Raw genomic sequence first — 10,658 nt, 5'->3', positions numbered from 1 at the left:
GCTTAGGCGCTTTATTTATTTTTATTTTTATTTTTATTTTTACTTAAAATTTTTTATTTTTAAAGTAGTCTCTACACCCAACATGGAACTCGAACTTACAGCCCCGAGATCAACAGGCGCCTGCTTTACGGACTGAGCCAGCCGGGCGCTCCGCCTTGGGCGCTTTAGACCTTCCCTATTTGGCCTGCAGCCCCAGGGCGCTGTGGCTCGTTCTCCGGGGGTTTCTCCCCTGGTCTCCACAGCTGAGACTTCTGGTCCCTCAAGTGTCCCACCCCGCCCGGTCCTAGTGAACTGAGTCCCCCGCGCCCCCCAGCTCCGGGTCTAAATCCAATAACAGGCCGCCCCAGTGGAGCCACTAGTTCCCGGAAAGCGAAAGGCCCGGGGCCTCAGTTTCCCCGCTTGGTAGGTTGCCACGCGCCTCCCGCGGAAGGTGACCTCGAGCCTCCGTTTTCCCGATGGTCCCGGAGGGATGAGTCCCCGGCTCTGCCCGTGGACAGGCGCGAGGCCTCCGGGTCCCGGCTCGCGCGGGCAGGCCGAGCCCCCCTCCCGCCCCCAGGCTGGGGCCCCTCCCCCTCGGGGCGGAGCCGTGTCACGTGCCGGGAAGAAAGAGCCAGCGGCGCGCAAGTCGCACGGGGCGCGGGGCGCGGGGCGCTTGGGACGGAGCGGCCATGGCAGGTACGGCGGGCCCGTCTGGGGGTCCGGGGGTGGGGGGCGGGGTGGGGTCGAGAGGCCGGGGCGGCTGGGGGCGCGCGGCCCCTTGCAGCTTGTCGCTGCCCGCAGCTCCGGAGCCGCTGTCCCCGGCGGGTGGCGCGGGCGAGGAGGCACCGGATGAGGACGAGGACGAGGCAGAGGCCGAGGACCCCGAGAGGCCGGCTGGAGCTGGCGGCGCGCGCAGCGGAGGCGGCGGGGGCGGGGGCGGGGGCGGTGGCGGCGGCGGCGGCGGCGGGGCCGGAGCCGGGGCGGGCCCGGGGGGCTGCGGCGGGCCCGGGGGCGCGCTCACCCGGCGCGCGGTCACGCTGCGGGTGCTCCTCAAAGATGCGCTACTGGAGCCCGGCGCCGGGGTGCTGTCCATCTACTACTTGGTGAGCGTCCCCTACCCCCCATCCCGTCCCGGCTGGGGCAGGAAGGGGAAACTGAGGCCCAGAGCTCTCCTCCCACCGGCCAAGCCCAGGTGTGGGGAGGGGAAATTGAAACAAGCATCCAGACCCAGCACGGACCCTTCTGGGCTGCAGGGCATCGTTTACCAAACAGCCCATTCCACAGAGGAGAAACTGAGGCTCGGAGAGGACACCACCGCTTTCCTGGCTGTGTGACCTTACTCAACCTCTCCATATCCTGGTTTCCTCATCTATAAAATGGGTTTTTATTTTTCCTGTCGCGGGGTTGTAGGAGGGTCAAAGGAGTACAGCGCCCAGCAGGCCGCCTGCTACACTATGTTTTACACGTTTGCTGCTGTTTCCTTGGGCCTTGTGAGTGGGGGCAGTTCATGAATGGAGCACTTGCTGTGTGCCAGGCTGTGTGCTGTGTGTTAGGGACCAAGCAGGCCCCGTCCCTGCCCGTTGGGGGCTCACGGTCCAGTGAGCGGGTGGGCAGACACAGAGCTGGGCAGTTTTAATCCAGGCTGATGTCCCTGTGGACATACAGGGACCGGGAGGCATGTAAGCTGGTCAGCTTCCTGGGAGGGATGCTGTGGGCAGAAGTGGGTGCCAAGCTCCGGGGAGCAGGGCGGGGGGGGGGGGGAGTCAGGGAGGACTTCCTGGAGGTGGCTTGGTGGGTACCAGGGCCTGGGTGGAAGCCAGGCTGCTGTTACTGCAGGGGAAGAAGTTCATGGGGGACCTACAGCCCGACGGGAGGATCGTGTGGCAGGAAACGGGACAGGTGTTCAACTCACCCAGCGCCTGGGCCACCCACTGCAAGAAGCTGGTGAACCCGGCCAAGAAGTCCGGCTGTGGCTGGGCCTCTGTCAAGTACAAGGGCCAGAAACTGGACAAGTACAAGGCGGCCTGGCTCCGGCGACACCAGCTGCACATTCCCACGGCTGCTGCCGATGAGGTGTGTCCCTCAGCCTCCTGAAGCGCTGTTGGATAAGGAGTACCCAGAGTGAGCACATTGGAGCTGGGCCCTGTGGCATGACCGGGAGTTTGTCAGAGCGAGGCGAAGGGAGGAGTTTTCAGAGGGAGCCGATGACAGCAGGGCCGCGGAGGTAGGAAGCCACACAGCGCTTGGGGAACCATGATCAGTGGATGCAGCCTGAGGCTCACGTGTCTTAAGCAGCTGAGGGGACTGGAGACAGTGGCAGGGACCAGATCGGGGAGAGTTTCTAACGCTATGATAGTAATAACATCTTTGAATATTCGCCAGCTGGTGAGCTTGGCCTAGGGTCGTCTCTGGGTGCTAATTCTCCTTCGTATGTAAATGAAGATCCTAACAGTATCCGTATGTGTCATATATGTATATCTTGCTGGCAGGTCGGACACCTGCAGGGCCGATGGCAGGCTGGAAACAGGCGGGGAGGACTTGGGCTTTTTCCCTGAGGTGGGTGGGAGCCCAGGAGGGCAGAGAGGATGGGCAGACCTGACTCAGGTGCCCACACGCGCCCCCTGGTGGCCGCCGTCTGGCACAAAGACTGGGGGGTGGCCAGGGTGAAAGTTGGGGACCAGGATGCTGGTGACAGAACCGGTCCAGGCAGGAGATGATGGGGTGGACCGGGCGGACAATTGATGGGTCAAGAAGCGGGCAAGTTTTGGCCGATTTTGAAAGCGGATCTCACTGGATTTGCGGTTGCATCAGATAGATGTCGGTGTTAAGAGATGAGGCTGCCATGAGGACTGGGAGGATTGGGGGACAGTCAGGTGCAGCGTGGTTATAGAGCTGAGTGGAGGTGCCTGGGAGCACCCCGCCCCCCAGCCCCCCCCCTCCCCCCCTCCCCGAGACTTCCAGGATCAGCCGGACGCCGAGTCTGGAGCTCAGGGGAGGCTTGGGCTGGAGATAGGACTGTGGGGGTGGTCAGGCCAGAGACAGGGTTCCAGTCCCAAGAGTGGAGGAGACTGCCCCGGAGGAGAGCAGGTAGGGAGGCAAGAAACCCGAGGACCCAGCCTGCACACCGGGGAGGGGTGGGAGATGGAGGGGACTGGAGAGATGGGAGGGAAGCTGGGTCCCTGGGGCGCTCCCAGAAGAAGGAGCCGGGACCAGCCAGACCCTGCGGCGAGGAGGAAGAGTACAGCGACCATGTGCCTGTTGGGTTTTGGACACTGGGAGGTCACCCCAGCAGGGGCAGTTGAGGGCAGATCGGGAGACATTATTGAGAGAATCTGGTAATGGATCGACAGGAGGTGTGCTAATTGCCTTGCAGGCATTATTTTATTTCACCCTGATGCTGTCCCTGTGCGCTGGAGGTCATTAGCCCCTTTTTACAGATGAGGAGAACAGAGCTCAGAGAGGTTAGGGCGCTTGCTAGAAGCTGCACAGCTTGTAAAAGCGGAGGAGAGGTTTGAAACTCCGCCCGGCAGCTGCTGGAAGGTGCTCAGATCTCTGAGCGGCACCAGGACCTCAGGCCGCCTGTGCTCACTCGCTCCCTCTAGTGGGCCCCTGGGGCAATGGCGGGATCCTAAGGCCAGCTGAAGGTCTGAGTGGAACTTGGTGAGGAGGGTGGGTGGCGCCCAGCTGAGGGTCCTGCCGCCTGCCCCGCCCCGCCCCCACCAGAGCCCGGCCAGTGAAGGGGAGGAGGAGGAGCTGTTGATGGAGGAAGAAGAGGAGGAGGTTCTGGCAGGGGTCTCCACTGAGGACAAGAGTCGGAGACTACCTGCCAAGGGACCCTTGGAGCCTGCGCACCCAGGTGAGAGGCTTAGAGGAGGGCAGGAGGCGGGCAGAACTCGGGTGAGGAGGTGGCTGGGGGGGGGGGGGGGGCAGATCTTGCGTTTTTCTTAGCACTCCCGACATGCCTGGCGGACTTCCTAGTTCTACTGCCTAATTTCTTTCTCGCGGCCTGACTTCTTCTTTTTTTTTTTAATGTTTATTTATTTATTTTAAGAGAGAGAGAGAGAGAGAGAGAGAGAGAGAGAGAGAGAGAGAGAGATCGTGAGCAGGGGAGGGGTGGGGGTGGGGGGAACAATCCCAAGCAGGCTCTGTGCAGTCAGTGCAGAGCCTGAGTCAGGGCTCAACCCACAAACACGGAGATCATGACCTGAGCCGCAATCAAGATTCTGATGCTCAACGGACTGAGCCCCCAGCGCCCCCCACCCCCCTGCCTGGCTTCTTAAGCTCTAATGCTGGATTCCTTGGTCCCGTGGCCCGATTTCTTCACTATGCTGCCTGATTTCCACGCTCCCCTATAGGATTTCGCTGCCTCAGTGCCTGGTTCCTTTGCCCCCCCTGCCTGGTTTCCTGGGGTCCTTGCCTGATTTCCTAAGCCCTTCCTCTGGTATTTTAATCTCCTTTTTTCCCGTTTGTTAACCTGCCACCTGATCTCTCTGTTCCGGGGCCTGATTTTTAAAGCTGCCTCTGGAGGTTTTTTCTTGGGCCGCCTTGTCTTTGTTTTCCACTTCTGGGCTGAGAGGGATTGAGGCTGCCTTTTCCCCCCTCGCCCGCCCCACAGAGGCCGTGCCCCCCGGGAAGCGGGTGGAAAACAAGATCCGGGTGCCTGTGCGGTATTGCATGCTGGGCAGTCGAGACTCTGCCAGGTCAGACACACCCTGTGCCCGCCACACCCCCGCCCCCAGATTTCACTAGCTCTTGGGGCGGGGGGGGGGGGGGGACACAAGGCCTCACATCCTCAGCGCTGGCTCTGGGGGCCGGGGAGCTAGCTCAGGGCTGAGTTCCTGAAGCTGCGGGACCCTCTGGCTCCTACAGGAACCCCCACACCCTGGTGGAAGTAACATCCTTCGCTGCCATCAACAAGTTCCAGCCGTTCAACGTGGCCATCTCCAGCAACGTGCTGTTCCTGCTGGTGTGTGCCCAGCTGTCACCTTGTCCCCTGAGGGCCAAGGGCCAGACCTGGGCAGGTGGCCGGGGCACCTGGAAGGGGTCCCTGGGAGGTTGGCTCTTATGAGGGCAGGGACCTTTTCTGTTTTGTTCACTGCTGCTAAACAGTAGGCACTCAATCAGTGAAGGAAGGAGGAGGCCGATGGGGTGGTCCCGGCACATTGCAAGGGCTCTGGCCCCGAGGAGAGGCACTTGGGGCTGGGCCGCAGCCTGAGCCGCTCTTCTGGTGTCCGTCCTCTCCCCAGGACTTCCACAGCCACCTGACTCGAAGCGAGGTCGTGGGGTACCTGGGGGGCCGCTGGGACATCAACAGCCAGAGTGGGTATTTGGGGCCAGGTGGGCAGGGGGGTGTCTGGGGCTGGGGTTGATGTCCACACCTTCTCTTCGCCCCTGCACAGTGCTCACGGTGCTGAGAGCCTTCCCCTGTCGGAGCCGGCTGGGGGACGCGGATATGGCGGCCACCATGGAAGAGGAGGTGAGGGGGTGCGGGGGGTCAGGGCGTTGTAGGGAGGGCTCGTGTGGACACAGCTGTCCTGGTGGCTAGTAGTGCAAAAACGAGTGTGCGAAAGAGTATGTGTGAGCGCCCGCCCCGTGGCTGTGACCCTGTCCGTGGTCCTGCTTCCTCTGCACAGGTGGCCCGCCCTCTTTACCCCGAGCCTCGGTTTCCAGGCCGTGCCTGGCACATAGTAAGAGCCCAGTGAATATTAGCTGCCACTGTCAATAGCGTTGTCGTAGTGGTGCTTTGTATGTGCCTGGCGCTGTGCAACGTGCACCACACCCACCTTCTGGCACCAGCAGCGACCCATGGGGACAGGCGAATAGGTGCGGATGCTGCACGCACGTCTCTCGGCCCACCTCTTTCTCGCTCCTTACGCCAGCACTTGCCTCTGCTTGCTGAAGGCGTCCAGAAATGCCTGTTCCTGCCCAAGTGCACACACACACCCTCCTATCTGTTTAACTGTTTGAGTGCCCGCCGCGAGCCGGGAATTGGCGACACAGCCTGCCTAAAATAAACGTTTGCCTTTGCTTTGTGACAGGTGCATCTTCTTTATGTATTTGTTGACTGTTCCCCCTCCCCTGGCCTCCCAGAGGGTGGGGGCGGGCTCTGTCTTGGTACCGCTGTGTCCCCGGGCCAGGCACACAGCAGGCACATATTAAGTGCTGGCCTCGAATGGGGATGGGATGCGGCAGGTGCGCTGGCGGCTGGGAGGGGAGCCCCTGGCTCTACCGCAGCCTCGCCTGTGCCCCCAGATCTACCAGAGCCTGCTCCTGCGGGGCCTGTCCCTGGTGGGCTGGTACCACAGCCACCCGCACAGCCCCGCGCTCCCGTCGCTGCAGGACATCGACTCGCAGATGGACTACCAGCTGCGGCTGCAGGGCTCCAGCAACGGCTTCCAGCCCTGCCTCGCCCTGCTCTGCGGTAAGGCCTGGGCCGCGCGCGTGCGCACGCGTGCGTCCTGTGCGTGCGTCGGGCGCGCGCGCGCGGCGCTTCGGGGCCGCCGACCCCTCCAGGCCGTCGCCACTCTCACTGTCCTCCCGCAGCCCCTTACTACTCTGGCAACCCGGGCCCCGAGTCTAAGATCTCCCCCTTCTGGGTGATGCCGCCCCCCGAGGTAGGCGGGGCTGTGGGGGGAGGGCAGGGTCGCGGCGCTGCGGGCCAGGAGGGGCCTGTCGATGGTCCTGGCCAGGACTCTGGTTCTGGGCTCATTTAGGGGATCGGGGACCTCCGTTTCCCCCCGTGAAATGGGACCATAACCGTCGCGCTGTCCCGGGCTCCCCAGAGGGCCTGGATGTTGAAAAGGCGCGGGCATCACGTGGAGCCCTTGATACTAACACGGCCTCCCTCCCAAACTCTGCCGAGTGCCATTCCCCACATCTGTCCTGGGGTCAGAAATCGGGCTTGGGAAGCCATTCCAGGGTGCGTGGCTCGCTTGGCGGCCTCTCTTGCTGGGGGCAGGGCCACGCTGCCTCCGGAGTCGCACGGCAGCCTTCCGTGGAGGACCCACGTGGCTCTGAACCTGGTCGCAGTGTGATTCTCTGACTGCTGGCCCAGGACACATCCCCTCGTGGGATCGGAGGCTGGGCGTGACTGGCTCGTGTCCCTGCCAGCAAAGGCCCAGTGACTACGGCATCCCCATGGACGTGGAGATGGCCTACGTCCAGGACAACTTCCTGACTAATGACATCCTTCATGAGATGGTGAGCTCACTCCCGGGCGGGGCGCACAGGGCCCCTGAGAGGGGCGGGTGGGGCTGAAGGACCCCTCTGGACGGTGGCGAGACTGCAGGACTCAGGGTGGCTGAAGGCGCCACATCGGGGCATAGGCCAGACTCCTCGTCCGGGGCTGAAAATCACCTGTGGCTTTAGGCTCAAGTCCCTGATCCTTGCCCACCTGCTCCCCCCACCTGGCCTTGCTGTTCTGGAAGTTACCGGAGGTGCCCCCGCCTCGGGCCTCTGCACCTGCACTGATTCTCCAAATGGAGGCACGTGAGGGGACTTGAGGTGGTCCCCCAGCTGTTTTTTAGTGTCGATGTTCCAAGTGGCGTTTGAAAAAAGCTAGTTGGTCACACCTGTGGGATCCCGGATACTGTTGTTTGGATGAGGCTGCGCAAGGGGTCCGTGTCAGGCTTGTGCGACACTCAGTGTGCCTCCCTCTGCCTGGGGCTACTTCGGTCCCCCTCCAGGGGCCTCCTGCTGAGCTCCCTGGTGGCACTCCTCAGTGGGCGGTCTCCCTTGGGGTCCTGGGCACCTACGTGCCATATGGGACTGAAGCCCCACAGGCTGCCCACCGCTGTATCCCCGGCACCTGGCACGGGCGGGAGGGCAGGAGCGAGGAGTCCCATCGGCCCCCTGTCCCCCAGATGCTGCTGGTGGAATTCTACAAGGGCGCCCCTGACCTCGTGAGGTTCCAGGAGCCCTGGAGCCAGGAGCACACGTTCCTCGACAAGCTGAAGGTAAGACTCGTGTCCCCTGTCTCGTGCAGACTCCGTAGGAAGACAATGTGGGGGGAGCCCTCGAGAATCCATCCGCGGGCAGCCTGAGAAACAGTGTCCTAAGTTCCGTATTATTTCAGCTGGGTGTCAACGCTGTCAACAGCATTGTTGGGTCACAGCTGGGTGGTGACGGTGACGGGGAGAGCTATTCAAGAGCAGCTAGAAAGGGGAGACCCCGCAGACCCTGGGCCGTGGGGATGGAGAAGCCACACTGGGCCCTATGTCACGGCGTGGGCGTCCACCAGAGTGCACAAGGGGTCTGACTCAGAGCCTCAAGTGCCGGCAGAGCTGAGGCGAGCAGAGGTCTCTCCAGCTCGCCGGCCCTACAGCCAGTGGGACGCTGCAGGGCTCGGCGGCCTCGGGGGTGTCTGACTGGCTTCCTGCCTTGTAGAGAAATGCAGTTTTGCACGTTTGCTTGTTTTGCTCAAACTTCAAGAGTGACCAGAGCTTCCGGCTGCCACGGGTCACTTCCACCCCGTTGCTGGGCTGGTGGGGCGGGGGGCAGCCCCCGGCGCAGAGGGTGTGAGAGCCTAGGCAGGAGGCAGCTAGGAAGAGAGTAGGATTTGGAGTGTGCAGATGGTCCTCCTCTCCCCAAACCCAGAACATTCCGCGTGAGCAGGCCTCCTCATTTAGACATAAAACTTTGTCTTGGGGACGCTACCATGTGAGTCGGTTAGGAGAGCCTCTGCCCGGATGGAGGGCAGCCGGTGAGGCCAGGACCACCGGGCACAGCCCTGAGGCACCAGCCCTGCTCCTTTCAGATCTCCCTGGCCAGCAGGACACCCAAGGACCAGGGCCTGTGCCCCGTGCTGGAGCAGGTTTACAGCCTTCTTAAACAAGGGAGCTGAGGCCCCGCCTGCCAGGGCCTGGGGGAGCCTCTTGGTCAGACTCTGATCCCCCGCCCCCCACCGTGGTTTGGGCTGAGGGGGACTGGGACCAGGGGGTTCTCTTGGGGGCTGTGCCGCTCTGTTCCTGTGCAACTCAGCTGTGCGGTGGTTGGGGCACGGATAATAAAAGACAGAAGCAAATAGCCTGGGTGTGTGTGTCTCACCCTGGGGGGAGGGAGAGCCCCCTGCACTCGTCCCTGGGCACACAGGCTGCTGTCTGGGCAGCGGTGCAGGAGGGGTTGCTCCGAGCGCCCGTGTTGCGGGCTTCCTGGGGCTGCAGGGACATCTGGAGGACGTGATGCCTGTGCTGGTGGCTGGGCAAATGACTTTTCCCCCGGGTCCCCTGGAGACTCACAGAGAGCTGGGGAGGAAGACCCGCCCCGCACCACACCAAGCAAGAGGCTGTAGAAAGAGACATTTAATACTTAAAAAAAAAAAAAAAATCAGGATTACATTTCGATCTGCCGATTGTGGCCCAGGTTCCACTGCTCATGTCTGCTGGGAGGTCTGTGCTTCCCCCATGTAATGGCAACGAGGGGGCCTCAGAGCCAGGTGTCCCTGGGGCCTTTGCAAGGTCATCAGAGGAGGGGAATGTGATCCAGTCCCGAGGTCCCCTAGTTGCGCCAATTTTTGGGTTAGACAAGAGAGGAAGTAGCTGCGGGGCTCGGCTCTGTTGGTCAGGGCGGCTGCCTGCCTTGGTCTGTCGGAAGATGGCTGGGGCCGCTGTCAGCAGTGGGGACAGTGGCTGGCTTGGGATTGGGGAGGCGCCTGTGACCCTCCTCAGGGTGGTCCCAGGGGTCTGGGACCACCTGCAGGGCAGAGGCCACAAGACTCCTGTGGTCCCGTCTGTGGTGCACACGTGTGCCGTGGGCACGGCTGGTGGTGGCGGTTTGTGCCAGAGGATCGTCCGGTGTGCTTATCTGGGGCGGGGCACCCTACACTTGGGAGGCGAGGAGGGGGTGAGGGGCAGGGTGGAGGGCCCTGGAGGAGGGAGACGACGGCACCTCAGAGGCTGCTCGGAGAGGGCCGGCCTTAGGGGAACCCTGAGGACCCCAGGCTCATCTCTCCCCAGGGAGGTGGCATCCACGGGTGTGCCAGGGCCTGGGGAGCCCTGGAGTTGGGGCTGGGAAGGAGTGTTGTGGGTGAATTGAAAAGCAGGGTGGTGAGTGTCGGCCAGGGGTCCTGCTCAGAACCCCCATCTCCTCCTGTTCAGGGCAGGTCTCCTGGGGGGGGGGGAGGGGTGTGTGTGTGCACACGCGTGTGTGAGAGTGAGGGGGCCCACCTGGAGTTACCCGCTCCTGGAGGCGTGGGAGGAAGTTAGTGTTTCTAAGAGCACCTTAGTGTTCGCCCCCTCGGGGCGCGGGGTCGGGGAGCGAAAATACTGCCCGGCCCCCAGACTGCCGCCTGGAGCGGGGACCGCGGGGTGGGGGGGGCCCTCGTGGAAGCGGGCCCCTCCCCGACATCCAGCCCTGCTGCCCCAGCGAGGCCTGCCTCCCCCCATGGGGAGCGCCTGCGGGCGCCGCCCTGGCTGCAGAGGGCCGACGTGGACGGGGCCGACGCGGTCACTGAGGCAGGGGCACCAGCACCTCCACGTAGCTGAGGGGGAAGAAGCCCGACTGGCCGTGGAGCATGCCCTCGTACCAGTTCTCGTCGATCTGGTTGGTCAGCGTGATGACGTCACCCTCGTGGAAGCCCAGCTCCCCGGCATTCTCGGGCTCGAAGTCGTACAGAGCCTTGCAGCTCGGCTGGTCCAGCGGGGCTGGGGGTGGGGGCTTGGCTCAGACCGCTGGCTCCTCCC

The 10,658-nt window shown here is 63.1% G+C and overlaps 2 protein-coding genes across 7 annotated transcripts in view; one reads left to right on the top strand and one right to left on the bottom strand.

The window, feature by feature from the left end:
• Positions 1-553: 553 nt before the first annotated feature.
• On the top strand, positions 554-9,003 carry MPND (MPN domain containing). 6 transcript variants are annotated; one of them, XM_058728991.1, is made up of 13 exons: positions 554-675; positions 781-1,082; positions 1,816-2,052; positions 3,703-3,835; positions 4,595-4,679; positions 4,849-4,945; positions 5,226-5,298; positions 5,379-5,455; positions 6,319-6,400; positions 6,523-6,593; positions 7,009-7,179; positions 7,842-7,934; positions 8,735-9,003. In XM_058728991.1, the coding sequence occupies exons 1-13, from the start codon at positions 669-671 to the stop codon at positions 8,819-8,821; spliced, it is 1,515 nt and encodes a 504-aa protein (XP_058584974.1). In that variant the 5' UTR covers positions 554-668; the 3' UTR covers positions 8,822-9,003. The 6 variants fall into 6 exon arrangements, 5 of the variants coding, with proteins under 5 accessions (XP_058584974.1, XP_058584971.1, XP_058584972.1 ...); XM_058728988.1 differs by having other exon boundaries at positions 6,232-6,400; XM_058728989.1 differs by having other exon boundaries at positions 6,214-6,400; positions 7,090-7,179.
• A 260-nt stretch (positions 9,004-9,263) lies between these two features.
• Positions 9,264-10,658, bottom strand: part of SH3GL1 (SH3 domain containing GRB2 like 1, endophilin A2) — a 30,729-nt gene continuing 29,334 nt past the window's right edge. The window contains exon 10 of the mRNA XM_058729036.1: positions 9,264-10,619. Coding sequence (XP_058585019.1) covers positions 10,423-10,619 — 197 coding nt within the window. The 3' untranslated portion in view covers positions 9,264-10,422. The remainder of the gene's footprint in view (positions 10,620-10,658) is intronic.

This window comes from Neofelis nebulosa, chromosome 4, assembly GCF_028018385.1.
Source record: "Neofelis nebulosa isolate mNeoNeb1 chromosome 4, mNeoNeb1.pri, whole genome shotgun sequence".
NCBI classification, from domain to species: Eukaryota; Metazoa; Chordata; class Mammalia; order Carnivora; family Felidae; genus Neofelis; species Neofelis nebulosa.
Note: the sequence above shows the minus strand (reverse complement) of the source record. Positions and strands in the feature narration are given on the sequence as shown.